The following is a 19,983-nucleotide window of genomic DNA, read 5'->3' on the forward strand; positions in this document are numbered from 1 at the left end:
CAGCGACCGGCTGGATCGAGTTCTGCGAGAGACACGCCCGCGCCTCGGCCTCCGACTTTGCCAAGGCGTTCTGTGCCTACGTTAGTCTGAACCTGCCCGAGAGTGCCCGCGCCAACCTCTCGCACCGCGACTTCCTCCGCAAATTTGTCGAGAGCTTCTGCGAGCATTTTGAGAGCGAGTACCTGCGTCAGAGTGTCAGGTGCGTGTCGCGCAGCGCTTTTATGTTGCACTGTCACGTAGAAATGTCATAGTGAAGATCATTAACCTTCGTACCGTCAGGAAATAAACATTGGAGTAATCGTCCGAATGGCAAAAATTTGGAGTAATCACTTTAGTTGAAGAGAAAACTTGAATGCATAACTTTCGTACAAAATAGAAATAATTTACGAGAAATTATAAATAAGTTAGGGTTTGTTACAGATGCTTATATTTATTATAAACTTTGATAAAATATATCAAATACAAAATATTTTATATGTTATTTATATAAGAAAAAGATGAAAATCTAAAAATTTAAAGTTCTTATCTCATACAAAATGTTGCTTGTAATTTTATTTTATTATATGTTGTATGTTATAAGAATATATTTTATAAGAATATATTTTATTTACATTTTTATTTTTATAATTTTTTTTTAATTATTGATATTTGGAGTTTTAGATTAGGCTTTAGTTTTAGATTAGGATTATAATATATACATATAATATATATATATATATAATAGTAACATTGTTTTTATATTTTTTAGATCACTATCGTTGCATGATACTAGGAGTATAGTATCCAATGAAAGAGACATAAATCTTGCAAGTCAAAACACTAATGCACCAGTTCGAGCATCCTCCCATGAAGAATTTAGTGACTATTCCGAACACGAAGGAGAGGCAGTGTCGCCGAAGCCCAGTCACAAACCTTTCTTCCGCAGATTATCTTTTAAGGGACTTAAAAAAGGCAAGAGTTTCTTCCACAAGCAACAGAGCGATGAAGTCGAATTATCTCACAGTGAACACCGCAAGGATAAACACTCCAAGGCTAAGCTGTCGAAAATCGTGGTGGAGTGTCGTAAGGAAGGAATCGTTAATGCCTTGATGGGAGAGAACATAGATGGGACGCAGAAATGGGAAAAGTCACGGCTAGCTTTGATAAAGGCCATCGGTGGCTACATGTTGGAGTTCTACTCTCCACCGAAGGCTGTGAAACCACGAAGCGGAGTCTTTTGCTCGGCGATAACAGAAGCGAGGGAAACCACAGCGCTCGAAATGCCGGATCACGAGAATACGTTCGTCCTGAAGACTCAAAATATGGAATTTGTTATCGAGGCGCATGACTCGAACGACATGAAATCGTGGTTGGCAACGATTAGGTACTGTATGCGAACGGTACAGCAAAGCTCGAGCGCTCCTGGTTCCGGGCCGGGTGACTCTTTAGGAGATTCTCTGAGCCACGGTTCGCTTGCTATCGGATCCGACAGTGATCGATTACGAGCCAACTCGGCGAGTAAAAGCTTTCGATCCGCTAGTCATGAACACGGCGATGACTCGCAGGGTAATCCACCAGAATTACCTCCGAGACTCCATGTGCGCAGCAGTAGTAATCTAGAATTATGTTCCTCTCAGCAAGAAATTGAGCAAAGTAAGGAATAAATCCTGCAAAAGTAAGTCAGGCAAGGGCAATAAGTAAAAAAATATATATATATATATATTTGTTTGCTTGCAGTGTCTACTAATGAGGGTGAGTTGGATTTATCGAGTAGCTTACGAGAATATCCATGGTTTCATGGCACTCTTCCTCGTTCGGATGCCGCGCAGCTTGTATTGCATAGTGCAGCTAACGGTCACGGCGTTTTCCTGGTTCGGCAAAGCGAGACTAGAAAAGGCGAATTTGTGTTAACTTTTAATTTTCAAGGAAGAGCAAAAGTAATTACATCATTTTCAACACTTAATAAATGATATTTAAACAGTTTTTAATATATATGTATTCATTTTTACAGCATTTACGAATGACACTAAATGATCAAGGTCATTGCCGAGTCCAACATCTGTGCTTTCCTACGATATATGATATGCTTGAACACTTTCGCCAGAATGCAATACCACTCGAATCTGGTGGGACTGCGGATGTTACTTTAACAGAGTACGTAGTGGCGTCGAGCCATGCATCGCGACCAGGACATCATAACGTAGCGAGTAGCTCGAATGTACAACAGTCGCAAGAGAGGAGACCTCCGGCAACTCTGGAGCCCAGAGAAGTAAGAGTCTGCAGTGGAAGTCTAACTCCTCTTGTGTGAGCGCGAGTGGCCAACACCCACAGTCTGAAGTCTAATCTACAGACAGTGAGTAGATAAACCAGCTAAAGCGTCCATATTTATTGTATGGTCGATGATACAGAACAGATTTAATATCTGCATTTGTGCAAATTCGCTGGAAACTTGATGGAAATTTGTATAGATTGATATACAAAGTTAAATATAACGCATCCTATTTGTGTCCTATTTACAAAATCCGACATTTATTTAATAATTTATTTAATATATGTTCAAAAAATATGTACTTCAAAAAGAGTAAAAATAATGTACTGTTAAAAATTTCTTATGTTCATATTTTTTCCTAATTTTATCATGTCCAAATATGTTATGTTGTACAGCACATTTTTATATCTTTTATTTATTTATTATTTTATACATTTTATAAATGATTTGATTAAATTTGTATATCATTCGTCTAAATATGCAAAATTATTGTGTGATGAAATTTTTATGAAAAGTTTAGAATGATATAAATGTATGAAATGTAATATTCAGAGAAATATGACCGTGGGGCAAGGAGCTCGCTTTTAGTAAGTTTTTTCTTGAAATTTCTGGTATGCTTTATTGTTGTATATTGCGTATTATAGGAGATTTATGTTTCAACTTCGTCTCAAGCAATACAGGAGCGTTCAGAAATCATTTTATCTAATTAATACTCTAATAAAATAAAATTGCCACTTGCGACATTTATCAAGAAGCTATGAAAGTATTATTAAATTGGCAGAGTAATATTACAGTATTTCTAGATGAAATATCCTGATTGCTTATATTTTCGCAAATGTTAGAAAAATTTTCGTCAATATTTCTTATTTTAAATCTATAAGACTTATAATAACACACGTTATATGAGTATATATGTCATCAATAATATTTATTTCATGTAACTTTTTAGTTATTTTAAGTAAAATTTAATGTATACACAAAATATCAATTTCATTCTTTGATATGACATGGATATTTGCATTTGCCAGTTGCTTATATCTTTCATAACAAATATCTTTCATAACCAATAAAATGAATCTGTTACATTCAGTATCATTTTTTTAAATAATTAATTGTAACTTAGTTTCATTTTCTAAAATATTGACGAGTTTTTTTCTAATATTGACATATGTACGTTTTATTATTTCTAAAATCCAGAAACTTTAAGAGAAACTTCTGATAAGATAGCAAGATTAAAAATATATATGAATGCTTAATGAGATGTTAATAAAATAGGTTCGCACTTATGGTGGTTCTATAAGAACTCGCGTGGAATCGTTGGAGAGACTAGAGCAACAGAGCACCATTGTGGAACAACAGGGCTCGGCTTCGTCCACCGGCAGAGCGGTTCAGAATACTTACAGTTTCCTCTGACGCTGGATTCACGCTAATCCGCCATCAGGCTACAATCCAGTCAGTCCGACGGATTGAATGTGAACGATATGATGAAGTAATCGCAGTTTTTATCTCCAGAATTGCGTCACGCCATAAACCGCTGTTTTACGACAAAGCGCATCTCTTTGCTAGTACAAAAGAATTGCATTTTTCTTTTTAATATAACTATCTTCCAATCATTGACTCTTGCATTCAGCATTCGACATTATACTTTTATGATTTATTAGCAACGCATTTGCATCGCATTTACATCGAATAATAAGAAATAGAATAGACTACCAACAAAACGAGTCTCAGTTAGCAATGGTCATTTCATAACGTGCTCAAATTATTCCCACCTCCTAATAATGCTGTAGCATTCCATGGAGCTTCGTTTCGCAGGTTTGCATGCATCTGTGACACGTCTTTTTCATCGAGACCGAATTAATAATCTCCTCATATATTTTTACTGAGAGAACGGATATATTTTAATGAAAGATCCCGAGTCTCGTTACACTGCTTAATTAATACACGTAACATTGTGCGTAAAAACGTATGTGTGTAATTGGAGAATGATAGTCTCCGAAATCTTGAATTATGGACTGCCAGTATAATGCAATCCCTATTTGTGTCTTCGGATCATCCCGAAAACGTGACAAATGCGCCAAAGCTAAAGCTGAATTATTATTAAACTCCCGCTTCTCTCGTCACGTCAATTTGTTATACAAAATTACATTTCAGCCGCATTGTCACTAATCCCGATGCTTCATAGGGCAAATAAATGTAACAGATATGCCCTCGATATAATTATCGATAAGCATAAAACGAGCTGCGATATTTATAAATTACCCTAATCCTCGTCAGTGTAAAAATCATTGATAAATTTCTCCACTTGGGCGAATAACAAGAAAAAGGGGGAAAAAAAAGAATTCAAATATGTTATCATTCGGGATGAATGGAAAGAGCAAAATATTTCATGCTACAGTAAGTATCCCATATATCCCTGCAGACATCATATTCGATAAGCGTATCGAGAAGTGTATTAACAAATTGTGTAACGACTAAGGATTATCACTAACATCATAGAGCAATATGACTGAGTGTGCAAAATTAGACTATAGACAAATGTATGGATGAGTGATACACGTATGACAGAGAGCTATGATCGACGGAATATCCGATATGTGAAACGAGCAATGCAGATATTCTCAGTATGAACCGAACTGATTACTGTGATAAGATCTCTCATTCGCACAAGGCATTCAACAAATCCCGTTGCCGTCCGTGCCAATCTATGTTCTTATTCATAAGAAGCATAGAGGCAACAGGGACAAATTTATCAGACATTTGTACATTTCATTCACTATTCGCCATCGAAAATTGTAGAAATAGAATTTCCATCGCGGTCTCAAAACAAGAAGAGGGAAAAAAATGTAGGAAAATTATAGTCGATCTGGAAAAAAAATCTGTATCGCAAGTTCATCCTTTAGCCGAAATGCTCGCAAAATCATGCTGTAAGTAGGATGTAAGCTTGTTCCTCGCGTAGCCGCAGTTGAACAGACAGTCCTGAAGTATACAGAGTTTGACAACTAGGCATTCAATCGTAATACTTTTCTACCTTATGTCAAGATGCAAGGATGAAAATAAAAACTGAATTCCCTGAAAGTTCTCTAATATTTACTTTTAATTATCAACAAATATTGTACAAAACATTTGTTTATTAGATAGGAATTATTAGGAAGATAATAATCTTTTATATAGTCATTGATTTTATTTAATTTTTATAAAAATATATTTGTGTTATTAAAATTAATTTAGAGATATCTTCACACATTTTTTTATTTGAAATTAGAAAAGTTTAATTTCTAAGCTATTCTTATCTGTAATTTCTATTCTAATTTCAATAAAACATTTGTGAAAAAGGAAAATTTTCTAATTCTAAAAATTAAAAAAAGAAAAATAATAAGTTAAATCGAGATAAATTAATTTTACATTGCAATCTCGAACTTGAATGAATCAAGATCCAATTGCTCTAGCAAGTTTGAAATATTAACAGAACTCGAAACGAATATTCTTTGATTTTGATTCAGGCCCAATTTCATAACTCATGGTTAACTCTTAACCGAGGTTTAATTATTCCTGATTTTTTTCTAATGCTTTTTTCTAAAATTGGAAAGAGATGAGAAATAAATTGAATCTCAATTAAGAGTTAACCGTGAGTTGTGAAACAGAGTCAATAGACTATTCTATAAATAAACGTAAGTGTAATTAATTTCTCATTATTATTAAATTAATTACATTAATTATTTAATTATATAACATTTAATTATACAGAATATAATAGAATGGTCATTGAAGAAATCCTCGATCGACCTGTCGTATTTTTTATTAAATTACTAATTGAACTGGATAATGGAACTTCTCAATAACAACTGAAGAATCGGTAAAACACATTTTTATACTTTGGATTTCCAAACTTCTGACTAGATACCTATTTCGAATTTTAATATTCTAACGCAGAAATGAGTATGTAAAATTAGATTTGACAATTTTATTATGTATTGCATGTAATTTCGTTTGACTTTGTAAGGAGTTACATAAAAATGTTATTTATTATAACTGAAGAAGACTTTGCAAGTCGAAACGTTTGATGAATTTTATAATGCTATGCGTATGTAATTAAAAAACGAATTTTATTTTTTGAGTTAATTGTAATTGTTCGTTTAAAAAGCCTTGACACATTAATTATATTATTGCTTTGTGAAAATAATTAAACAATGGTGAAAATTCTTCAAAATTGTATACAAAATTAATGCAATAATATATCTTTGTGTTAAATGCATTAACTTTTAATCGGATTTTCTTTTTAGATATTCTCGGAATTGTTTTTATCGAGCATAAAAATCAGCAATCGGTTCAACAAACACATATATACAGTGTGTATAAAAAATCTGGAACTGGTCGTATATCTCGAAACAAAGCATTTTTGAAAAAAATATTTCAGACAAAAGTTGTAAAGTTTAAAAAGAATTATTCATTGATCACATCTATTTTATCTTGGGTGACGTCATCAAGATTAGATTAAATCGATTTTTTTTTAATGGAATCCTATTTTTGATAAAGAATCTAATAGCTGATGTCAAGAGCTCTTCAAAATATATATTATAATAAAGTTATTTTTCATTAAGTACTTTTCGAGTTATAAAACTTGAAGGTACGGTATCGTCAGCATTACGCAATTATAATCGACTGATGGCTAAAATCTCTTAACAAAGAGAATCAAGGGAGAGTGGAGCCGGATTCAGCCATGGATTCAGCCAGAAGTTTCATGTTGAAACTTCTGAAGTACACCATTGAAGTGAATACTTGACTTGTGGTAGGAGCGTGATAGAATTATTGTATCGTACTAGTATTATGACTGTGTTCCAAAATTGACCAGTACTGAAGTCTATAGTGCACGTAACGTAAACTGTAGCATTTTCAATGCTGGCAGTAATTTTGGAACACGACCTATGTATATGTACACACACATGCACATTTGGGAACCAATCAGAGAAGAGAATCACTATCCGCTCCACTTCTCACCCTTAATTCTCTCTGTTCTTGAATGTTGTTCAGGATGTCATGGATAACATTTATCAAGATCATGACCATTGGAGATTATTCCTCTTATTGCATTTTGGCACTAAAAAGTTCAGTTTTACGTAAAAATGAAAAGATTTTGAAATTTGAAATTTTCGACCGACGACTGTTTCCAAACTTTTCGATGCGCCCTGTATATATAGTTACTTGAAATTAGAATTATCAGAAATGGCCATTATTGGCCAGCACAATCTATATACGATATTTTTAACACTGAAGCTGCAGATAAGATTTCTGTCTGCTGATATTCCTGGTTTTAATACGATCAGTCCTACGGCCTACCACGTCACCTAATTTGGCAATAACTCATTTGACACATTGAAGTCGAACCTACGTACTCCTCAGAGACATTATGGCAGCTCAGGTAATAGTAAAATGATATTTCAATCTCGAAATTTTGATAACTTTAAATATATATTTAGACGACAATGTTTGACGATTAATTTGTTCATAAGGTACACGAATTTAACGTTGAAATGACGTGCGAGGGATGCTCGACAGCTGTGCAGAACGTACTCGGGAAAAAAGCAGGTACTTGAAAACATTTGCATTCAATTTGCAGACGCAAAAATATTTTCGTGTATCCGCCGTATTTCATAAATTATATCTTGTCGATACTCTTTGAAGACATTATTTTTTACCAGAACCATGTAAAATGAGGTTAAACATACTACATAGAGAAGTAGAAGTGTCAAATATAAGAAATAGCACAGTTGTAATTTTTTAGAAAAAAAAAATACATTCCAGTCGACACAAATTAAAGGTAGTATATTAGTGTTATAATTTCACACTTAATAATGTAATAACTGTACAATATGTGTTATATTTCATTTATATATTGAGAAATTATTTTATATATATTGTTACTTTAGTTGGTCGACTGGGATACTTATGTTCAAAATATCTCTAACTCATTATATACTATATATGATATGTAGGTATCGATGACATCAAGATTGATTTATCAGAGAAGAAGGTATTCGTGACCACTGCGCTCAATTCGAATGAGATTTTAGAAACGCTCAAGAAAACAGGAAAAACTTGCCAATTTTTACAAACTCATTAAGGGAATTAATAAGTGAGTGATTATATGACGTGATTGTAACAGGAGCTGCTAAATATGTCAGGCTTACATTATTCTTATGATATTTTTTTTGTAAAAAAGGAAAGTCGCGTTCAATTACTAATTCATAAATATATGTACATACAAAATACAAAAATAATGTATTTAAGATTATGTATAAGAAAATATCTTGTATTATATTAAGCAGCTTACATATTACAAATTCTTTGAATTTACTATTGAATTTACAATATATATTAGGTATTTTTGCATGAAATTGAATGGAAAAATAATGGATTTCTTTTTACTACACCTAATACAATGCAACGCAAGATAAATTATGTTTCTCATATAATATAAAGCATCGAAATATTAATTTTGCAAATATATATATGAACGCTGAAATGAATTTATTGTATATTATTTTTTTCGAAATACTATTAAAAAATTAATTGTGCAATTATCAATATTTTATAAAAGATCAATATTTCTACACATTTATTTTTATACTCATAATTGCAGATCAGAAATTTTATGCAAGAGATTTATATGATCGTAGCAGGTATTTCTAAAAAATGTATAGGCATATATTAATACAGAGATTATTTATGTTGTACATATATATTTATAAAAAAATATCTCACTCTTGTATATGTACAAAAAATACAAAAATAATATATACATATATAATAAAATATCTTCTATTATCTTAAGTAGTTTGTGTATTACAATTATATTTTTTTAATTTTTACTATAATGTAACGAAATATGTTGCGTTTTTTATATTTGTAATATGAAGCATCAAATTTTTAGTTATCAGCAAGATTTACTTGAAAAATTAATCATTTGTTAATATTCTGATACGTACACATTATTCCAAGTAATTAATTCTAAATTATAAATCTAGTCTTTCTGGAGACACTACAAATCTAGTTTCCACAGTGCTTTTTCTATTATTAAGCATTGTTGTCATACATTGTAATGGTAATGTAATAATTGTATTTTATCTAAAATTTTATTTTCTATTGTTTTAATGCGATTGGATGAAAATACATTGGAAGATGTCTGATTGTGTAGGACTGTTTGAAACTGTTGCGAGATTACTGTGAATCTATTTTGTACACAATCTATTTGAAAAGGTTTTATGTTCTTCACGTTCACTTTAGATTCGATGATTTTCGCTGATAGTCTTGTATTGTTGTCTGATTCTAGATGCAACTTTTTTAATTTATTTGACAAATACTGAAATAATATATGTTAATATAATTAATAGTTCTTGATATGAGTAGTATATATATATATTTTTTTTAAATAAACTACGTTACTTTGTTTAGTTTAATAAAACATATTTGTATATTAAATTATTACGTTCGCTTGGTTCTGCTTTACGTGTGTATCTTCTTCACGTTCATCGCTGTTCAATTCTTCATTTACAATACCAAGTTCATATTCACTGGGAATAACTGTGGAATGTCTAGTTCTGTTATCTTCACATAAATTATTAGACTCCCATATTCGCATTCGTCGATCCGGGCCATTAGAAGCGAAGAACTTATCATCGTTTGAAAATGTTATGCATGTTACATTATCAGAATGTCCCTCAAGAATATATTGAACGGCTTTTTAGAAGATCTAAAATCTAGTATTTTAGATATTTCTTATTGCAGCAAACACAGCTTATTAGAGTTACTACTTAAAATCAAAATCTTAATTAAACCATCTTCATTGTAGAATCATCAGAAGCTGTTAATATAAAGTTTTCATTTAGATAGAATTTAACCATATTTACAGCTGCTTATGAACAGGATAATACTGATGTAAAGAATCTTAAATCATACAATTTAATACACCCATCCTCGTTTGCTGATCCAATAATTGTACCAGTTGGATACAACTCTACATATCTAGTGGGAACTATATAAAATAAAATTTTTCTATATTAGCTCTATATTTACATTAAGTAAAATTTTATTTTAAATTCTTAAAATTATAAAGTTTTAAAATTATAAAATTATATAAAAAAAATTATAATACATTTGACAAATTTTTTATATCATTAAAAGTTTTAACACATCGTCCACTGGTAAATATACTTTTATTGTTTGATCGTCGCTATACGATACCAAAAGCTTCCATCGAAAGAAAATTTAACGCAATTGACCGAACTTATGTCCTGTAAATGCGTATGTCTTGTAAATATCTTGAAATTTCCCATCAATGGTATCCATAGAATTATATTTTTATCATCTGATGCGGAAACCAACTAAACATATCGATAAACACATGATGAAATCAGTCTATAACATGATAACTTAGTCCATAATCATAGATAAACAATGATGTAATTGCCTAGTGAAACTTTATGACAAATCGACTAATAAATAATTAAACGCAAAAATTATCCCTTGTCCCCTTTGGACTAAACTGTACTGATCTCACATTAGATCTATGACCTTCAAATTTTGTGAAATGTCTATCTTCAGAGACTTGAACTCTGATATTATCTTCTGAAACACTGGCTATAAAATCATCATTTGGTGAATAGCATACATCCAATATATCAGAATTATGAGCTTCAATCTTTTCATATTTTGTTTTCGCATATATCTAATCTCCACAATCTTAATGTTTTATCTAAGTTACTCGATACAAAGCGTATTAGTTTGTATTGGATGAAAGCTTAAAACTGTAACATCACTGTGTCCTACCAAATATTTATATTCTCTAGGATCACGGCCAGTTTGTTCCATTGTCCTAGTAGCACAATAAATAGTTCACAATAGAAATAGTAAAAGAAAAATTAAATAAAAATATGTAAAACAAGATCACAATAAATAGTGAAAAGTGAACCTTCGATTTAAATATATTAAATTGATATATTAATTTTTAATCACAATTTTCGAATTATATTACAAATATACATGTATCTGTATAAGAATTACTTAACATTAATATATATATATATATATATATAAGATGTTTCAAAATTCGCGCTCGCGAAATACAAAATCACTCGTGATACTTTATGCTAAAAGAAATAACTTTTTCCTTTTGCAAAATTGCGTCTGACAAGTAGTTTTTTTGCAGGAAAGCAGGTTGAAACAAACGTAATAAACGTAAAAATTATTTATAGAACGCAATTTTATTAAAAGAAAAAATTATTTGTTATGAAGTATCATGTCTTCGTGAGTGCGAATTTTGAAACACTCTTACATAATAACTCCATTTACCAAACACGATTTAATTTTATAAACAATGGGTGCTTTCCAATTGCTTAACACATCTTAAACATACACAGAAATGCATAAAATACGTGTAGCATTATGCATGATTCAATTGGAACAGAATATGTATGCTGTGCGCGGTTGAGATTCATTTTGGATAAAATTAGATTAAAAGTAGTTCTTTCTACCTGTATTAAATAAAAAAAAGTAAAATTCCCGGCCATTCAACACTCTCGAATCTTATTTACAACCGCCGCGATTAGTAACATGTAATTGTAACTAGAAAACACAAACTTACACAGCTGAATACAAATGTGTAGTATTGTGTCGACAATAATGAACAATTGAAAGGCAACTTGTGTCGCCGTGTGCACGAAAGTGATCATCTAGGGATATTGCAATTGGAAAGCTTCTGTGTATTTTGAAATGAGATGAAAATTACAAAAGTGAGCAATGATTATTAGAATTACTTTGATCAATTAAATTGAATATTCTAGTGAATTTATTAACTTTTGTAATTTTCACCTCATTTCAAGATACACAATCGACTCCCTGATCCTGTTTAAACGGTGGAAACTAGGCCAATGTATGTATATAAAAAGTTGATTCACATAATATGACCGATTTAATTATTACCGATATTTGAAAATATACGAAAAAGTAGTTTATATCAATGTATTCAGTACAAAGGAGGATATCATGTAGTGGAAACAATTATTTTAGGAATATATTAATACATAGATTACTTAATATTTGTACATATATTTTTCATTAAAAAATTATACTTATTCGTAAATGTACAAAAAAATACAAAGATATACTTAAGATCGTTATATAATAAAATACCTTAATTCTATTATTTTAAGCTTGGCCATTATATTTTTTGGATTTACTATAACACAAAACATCATATGCTGCATATCTATAAGGCATCGAAATATCAATTATCAGCAAGATCCCTTAATTTTTGTAATATGCATTATAAAATTGTTCAAAAGAAATTTTATTTGAAAAATTAATCAGTTGTCAATCTTGTACACATACAATACATACACATATTATTAACAATTATAAACTGAAGAAGCTACAAAGCTAATTTCTTAAGCGTCTCTTCTACTATTAAACGTTGTTCTAAAACATTATAATAGTTATAATTGTATTTTATCTAAAACTTTATCTATTTCTAGTGATACAAAGAATTGATCATGATCAGATGACAGTTCACTGGATGATATTTGATTTTCTGGAACTGTTTTAGAACTGTGGTACTGTTGTAAGACTGTCGAGAATATCTTTCTTGCAAAATCTTTTTGAAAAGGTTCAATGTTCATGTCAATTACTTTAGATTGAACAATTGGCGATGATGATTCTCGACAATGTTTTTTTTAATATTTTGTTTATGTTTCTTTTTCTTTTTTTTTTTTTATTGTGTTGTCTAGATGTGACTTTTTTAAATTATCTGATAAATACTGAAATAATATATATTATAAAATTGACAGTTCTTGATATGACATAGCAACATTGTTTTTTTTTTTAATGCAATCGTTACTTAATCTCTAATTTAACCCTTTATAACCCAATGCTCTTGTTGATTTATTTTAATTTTTAAAAATTTTATAAATTACATAAATTTTTTTATAACCATGAAAAAAATTTGAGCTATAGAGAGTTAACAGAACATATTTGTATATTAAGTTATTACGTTCGCTTGGTCCTGCTTCACATATGTATCTTCTTTACGTTTATTGCTGTATGATTTTTCATTCACATTGTCAAGTTCTTGTTCATTGGATATTAACTGTGGAATATCACTGGCTCGACCATTCTCACATAAATTATTAGACTTCCATATTCGAATTCACCGATCCGAGCTACTAGAAGCAAAGAACTTACCATCATTTGAAAATGCTATAAATGTTATTTTATTAGAATGTTAGAATAAAAGTATAAATTGGACAGCCTTTTAGGAAATCTAAAACCTAGCCGATACTTCTTGTTATTAGCAAATACAATAATAACTTATTGAAGCTACATAAAATCAAAATTTTAAACTACCTTCATTGTAGAATCAGAAGCTGTTAACATGAAGTTTCCATTTGGATAATATTTCATCATATCATATTCACACGTGCTGCAACAACAGCAAAGTGCTGATATACAGAATTTTTCTTAGATCATATAATTTAACACATCCATGTTTGCTGATCCAATAATTATACCAGTTGGAAAATCTACGTATCTAATATAGCAAAATTTTACTTTAGATTTCTTTAATGAAGTTATGATGTATTTGACAAATCTTCTTTATGTTCAAAAAGTTTTGATACATTGTTCGCTAGTAATGTCCCATATTTTTATTGTTTCGTCATCGCTACATGATACCAAAAGTTTACCATCTGGAGAAAATTTAGCACATCTAACCGAACTAACATCTATATATGATCTAACATCTAACACGTATGTCTCATAAACATCTTGAAGAAATTTCCCAAAAATGATATCCATAGTTGTATTATCTGACATGGAAACGAACTAAACATATAAATAAGCAATTACATAAATAGCTATGAAATGTATTACTAATAATTAATTAAATAATTAAACGCAAGAAGTACTTTATCTCCACTAGGATTGAATTGTACCGATCTCACGATAAATCTGTGAGCTCTAAATTCAAATAATGTTTAGCTTCAGGACATCCTAACATCGTTACATGAGCCTATATCTTTCTTTGATATTCAATGAAGAATAAAATGATATTTATGGCCGATATTCATAATTGATTCTTATTTCAAGACCGTCTTAAGTAATACTTAAGACACTATCTAAGACGCAGCTCTCTGATTGGTTCGTGTTCGACTTCTTAAGATCGTACTTAGGATGGTCTTGAAACTTTTGAATATAAAATCTGACTATGAATATCGGTCTATGATATATCGGCCCATATTCAGAATGCGCTTACAGCAATGTTAATATGCTATAATATATTTACGCATCTATAGAATTTCAGAGATAAAAGCGCGTTTTGAACGGGCCGTAAAATAATACATCATGCGCATCATACATAAAACGGAATGTATCTTAGGATTTACAATTTTACACACATACGATTTATGTGTTATCAATGTATCACTACATACATATATATATACTACTACAATCGCGCGCGCGCGCGCACGCATACACACACACACACACACACACACACATAAATTTTCGTATGGAATTAGTGAGTTTAATTTTAAGAACTCGACAATGTTTATTCACATAAACTACTATAGTCTATGGATTAATTTAATATGCCAACAATCAAGCTAATCAATTGAAACCCGATGGAAAAGTTTCGCTGAAATTATATTCAACGTTTTGGAATACTTTTCGGCAAAATTTCAGTATTTCAGAAAAAATTCAATTTAATTTCAATAATTTTTAGCTGAAAATTCATTTTTAGCAAAAAATTTTCAGCAAAAATTTCAAAGAAATTTCAGTGATTTTTTTTATAGTATATCAGCTAAAAAAATTCATTTTCAATGAATTTTCAGCAATTTTGCCAAAATGTTTCGATTTTTTAATATGCTAATTAAAAAATTCACTTTCAAGTAAAATTTCAACAAATTTTCAGCAATTTCGTGAAATGTTCCAAAATAATTTCAGCGAAATTTTTTCACTAGGGAAAAGTTTCAAAAAATATAAATTTCGAAAGTGATTAAAATAGTTCCTTAATTACGACAAAATATCTCACTCGCGATTATTCGATGCATATAAATTTATTTTTAATTCTGATCACGTAGTTTCCACAACTTACTAATTTACTTTATAAATTGATTAAATGCAGTCCTATAGACTTCCTACAGTTTATAAAAGCTTGCCCGAAGAACATTCGTTTTTCGGGCAAGCTTTTACAAACTTGAAATATATGGTATGTTATCGAAAATTTTTTGTTTTCAATTAAAAAGAAAATAATATTACTTTCGCTTATTAATCCATTTTAGTTATTCCCAGATTTATAATATTTGGAGATCTATTAATAATCTAGTAAGCATTTTAACTGATAACACCGACAAGATATTATTAAAAATCATCAATCGTGGATAAATTTTCACAAAAAGTCTCGAGAGCCCAGAGATAATTGAAGAATGCTGACATTATCCACAATTAATATAAATTAGCGATTATATTAACATAAATATTTTTGGATAATACATATTATTAAATTCATGATTTTTTATTATATAAATGCTCCATAAATAGGTATGTATACTTGTAATGCTGTATTATCTTATATATTATCGTAAAATTACAATTTTGTCTTTACAATTATTGGGTATGGGAAAAAGTTTCCGCCTTTTTAAAATGAAAATGATGTGTTTATTAAAACAAATCTATATAAGTGAGTTTATTCAAAGTATGCTCCTTCGGAAGCGATAACTTTCTCCCACCTTTCTGCTAATAAACGGATTCCTCGAATGAAAAAATTTGGTTCTTTTGAAACGATCCATTCATCAAGCCATTTTTTGATATCTTCATAAGAATTGAATCGTTCTCCAGAAAGGGCTGACTGCATGGATCGGAACAAATGAAAATCTGAAGGAGCAATGTCCGGTGAATACGGCGGGTGAGGCAGAATTTCCCACTTTACTCCTTCCAAGTATTTCTTGACCGGTTTTATAATGTGTGGTCTAGCGTTATCATGTAACATAATCAGCTTGTGCCTATTATGCCATTCCGGTCGTTTTTTTTTTCAAAGCTTGGTTTAAATGTATCAGTTGTAGCCGATAACGATCGCCAGTGATGGTTTCGGATGGTTTGAGCAACTCATAATATATAATACCTCTTTGATCCCACCAGATGCACAACATTATCTTCGAAGCATGAATATTTCGTTTTGGCGTTGATGGACCTGGTTCACCTGGCATCACCCATGCCTTCAAGCGTTTAGGGTTATCGTAGTAGATCCATTTTTCATCGCCAGTTACGATACGATATAGAAAATCCTTCCTTTGTTGTCGTTGACGAAGTATCTCGCAGATGACTAAACGTCTTTCCATGTCTCTCTCTTTCAATTTGTATGGCACCCAATTTCCTTCTTTTTGCACCATTCCCATTGCGTATAGACGTTTTCCAACAGTGGATCTATCAACATTTAACTCTTTTGCCAACCTATCGAGCGATAAACACGAATCTTCTCCGAGTAATGCTTGCAATTCTGCATCTTCAAATTTTTTCGGTGCACCTTCGCGTTCTTTGTCACGCACGTCAAAATCACTACTGTTGAATCGCCGAAACCATTCTTTACAACTAGTTTTTGATGGAGCATGCTCACCGTAAATATCTACGAGCAAACGATGCGTTTCCGCAGCACTTTTCTTTAAAATAAAATAATGGAGTAAAACTTCCCGCAAATGTTGCTTTTTTGGAATAAATTCCGACATCTTCAACACAAAAAAAATTACTCTTTGTTACGCTTCAAACAAATGTCATCTATTAGGTTCAAAAGTTTGGACATATCTTTCAAAAACATGTGTTGCCATTCTATCAAATACACGAGCAATGCTACTAACGACATCTTTCTACAATGGGCGGAAACTTTTTCCCATACCCAATATCTCTATAATTGATAATTATACGCGGATAATATTGTATTAAAATCCCAGTCAAACTAGTCAGACGAATAAATAACCCTTCTTGCTCTCTCTCCTATTTTCTTTCTTCCTCTCTTTTTCTTCTTTCTTCCTCTTCTCTTGTCTTCTTTCATCTTTTTAATTCTTCTTTTCAAAGATAAACAAGAACCAAGAATAAAAAAGAGGAAGAAAAGCAAAGAATTAGAAAAGATAATAAAAATCGTCATCATAAAGTGTTGAGCTAGTTGCGCTGTAATTTACTATCTCGTCATTTGTAATTAACTTCGCTTGTAATCAAATCAATTGATTGTAATATGTATTATAAACTTATTCAATTAAAAATTTGCTTAAACAATTAAACAATTATCAATATTTACACATACATTATTATCAGGACTAGGCATGGAAATACTTTTACTTATTTGAAAAACATTTATAAGATAAATTATATTAATCAATTATATTTTGTATTATGCATTCCAACAGTGCAGATGCAAATATTTTATATTTTATGGGAACATATAAAAATATTTTATATTTTGTATTTCACTATTAATAATGAAAGATTGAAAGTATGTATTTTAAATATTAAGATTGACAATTAATGGCATTATTTGAATTACATGGTATAAAAAAAAACTTATAATTTTTCGATTTTAAAAAATACAAGCTACAAAATAAAGTGCAAAAAAACCGTGTTTTAAATACAAGTATTTCAAATACATGCTAGCTCTGCATATTGTTCAAAGTAATTAACGAGTATTAGCTAAAAAAACTATACATTCTACATATAGTTTCTTAAATGAAATCTTTTCTAATATTGTCAAGCATTGTTCTAATACATTATAATTTTTACGTTATAATTTTTATGATTGTATTTATTTTAAAACTGAATCTTTTTCTAATGCTTTAATAGACTGACTAGAAAGTGTATTGAATGATGTCTGATCTTTTGAGACTGTTTGGGATTGTTTTGAAATGTGGGGCTGTTTTGGGAACATGGGTACGTGTTTGCATAATCTTTTTGAGGAGATTCAATGTTCATTATATTCATCTTTTCAGGTTCCACGATTTTTGTCAATAATCCTGCACTGTCGTCTTTGGATGCGATTTTTTTAATGTGCTTAATTAAATATTGCAATGATATATTAAACAAAGAAATTCTAGGACCGTATATATCACACACAAAAAAAAGGAAAGAAAACCTTTCAAGCTGGATCTTAAGTGCTTAAATTATTATATGTAAATTTATGTATCTATGTAGTAATTTATTAAATTGCGCACTGAAATAATTTTTTAAATTAATAAATTACTAAATAATTTAATTTGTGATATTACTATTGTAGTCCAATCGATTTGCGTTTCAAGATCGAAAAATTAATTCAGTGCGCAATTTAAGTGACAAGTTACATAGATAGTACATAAATTCACATATAATTACTTAAAAAAAACATTAAAGGTTTTCTTTCTTTTCTTGCAATGATATACAAGATGTCCCGTAAGTTTTTGCCAAGCACTTTTGTGTAGATAGAGCAGACTGAGATAGATTAAACTGAGAAAAGTACTCAAATACAACAACAAACTTTACAAAACTTGCAAAAAACTCGACTTTACAAAAAATTGCAAGAGACAAAAAACATTTATTTTCTTTTCATAGAAATTTTAGAATTTTTTATCAACTTTTTAGTACTGCATTTTTTATTTTTATCAACATAAAAAAATATGATATTAACAAATTCTGAAAAAATTCTTAGAATTTTATGAGAAGAAAATAAAATTTGTCTCTCACTGTTTTTCTATAAAATTGATAGCAAAATTGAATAAAAAATTATTGAAAGCCAATCTTTTGCAATTTTCACCTCATTTTAAGTTATCGCTATTATCGCGTATTATGTCTGAGACTTAACTTCAAAAAAATTAAATAAAAAATAATTAAAGTTACAGATAAAATGTAATTAAATAAAGTTAAAAAGTTAAGAGTCTAAGTTGCTGTTAATGTATAATATCATATAGAGATATATATATATATATATTATATATGTACATTTTTTAAATAAAAAATTTACATTTACTCATGTATACACACACACACACACACATACACACACACACACACGCACGCACGCACGCACGCACGCACGCACGCACACATATATAAAAGTACAAAAATAATATATTTAAAATAATGTAGAATAAAATATCCAAGCAAGTATAAATTATAAAATATATACGTATTTGATTACAATTTATAAATAATATAACACAAAATATGCTGTGATTTTTGGGTATATATAAGATGTGTCGAATTTTTAAATGTTAAAACTTCGGAGGCATATAAAGGATTGGTATTGTAAAAAGAAGTCTTTTATAGATTTTTGCTATTTTTATTTCATTTTGGAGAAAATCGCAAAAAACAAAAAACAAAAAAGTTTTTCATTTTTTATTTATTTATTACTTATTTATGTATTGTATGTATCACTTCTTTAATGAAAGTATTGTTTAATCAGGAAAATCATCAGAGCACTATACTATTCAAATAACGATCATAATTTTTTTCCTAAGATGAAAACATGAAAAGTGAAATATTTCTCCATTATTTTTAATGATAAAATTTTCACTTTTTACATTTCCATCTTAGTCATATGATCGTGAAAAAGTCATATGATCGTTACTCTAATTGCAACAGTCTACGAGTTGTTAGTACAATCCGTATGCTTGCATTGCTACAAAAAATCAACATTTTGAACAATGCCTTAATTAAGGAATGACAAC

At 30.1% G+C, this 19,983-nt stretch overlaps 2 protein-coding genes across 2 annotated transcripts in view; both read left to right on the top strand.

Annotated features, from left to right (window-relative positions):
• The window catches only part of LOC108687025 (SH2B adapter protein 1), a 5,847-nt gene extending 530 nt beyond the window's left edge, over positions 1-5,317 (top strand). Inside the window, exons 2-6 of the mRNA XM_018192605.1 lie at positions 1-199; positions 749-1,632; positions 1,717-1,916; positions 1,991-2,248; positions 3,524-5,317. Of these exons, the coding sequence (XP_018048094.1) occupies positions 1-199; positions 749-1,632; positions 1,717-1,916; positions 1,991-2,248; positions 3,524-3,661 (1,679 nt within the window). The 3' untranslated portion in view covers positions 3,662-5,317. The remainder of the gene's footprint in view (positions 200-748; positions 1,633-1,716; positions 1,917-1,990; positions 2,249-3,523) is intronic.
• A 2,159-nt stretch (positions 5,318-7,476) lies between these two features.
• Positions 7,477-8,773, top strand: LOC108686943 (copper transport protein ATOX1). Its single transcript, XM_018192473.1, has 3 exons — positions 7,477-7,667; positions 7,759-7,834; positions 8,242-8,773. Exons 1-3 carry the CDS (start codon positions 7,656-7,658, stop codon positions 8,367-8,369), a joined length of 216 nt encoding a protein of 71 aa, XP_018047962.1. The 5' UTR covers positions 7,477-7,655; the 3' UTR covers positions 8,370-8,773.
• Positions 8,774-19,983: the final 11,210 nt, after the last annotated feature.

This window comes from Atta colombica, unplaced genomic scaffold (assembly GCF_001594045.1).
Source record: "Atta colombica isolate Treedump-2 unplaced genomic scaffold, Acol1.0 scaffold198, whole genome shotgun sequence".
NCBI lineage: Eukaryota > Metazoa > Arthropoda > Insecta > Hymenoptera > Formicidae > Atta > Atta colombica.

Excerpts from the sequence above, each read along its gene's own strand:
- LOC108686943 (XM_018192473.1), top strand. Across the intron at positions 7,835-8,241 it reads CGTACTCGGGAAAAAAGCAG|GTATCGATGACATCAAGATT; the intron begins GTACTTGAAAAC and ends TATGATATGTAG.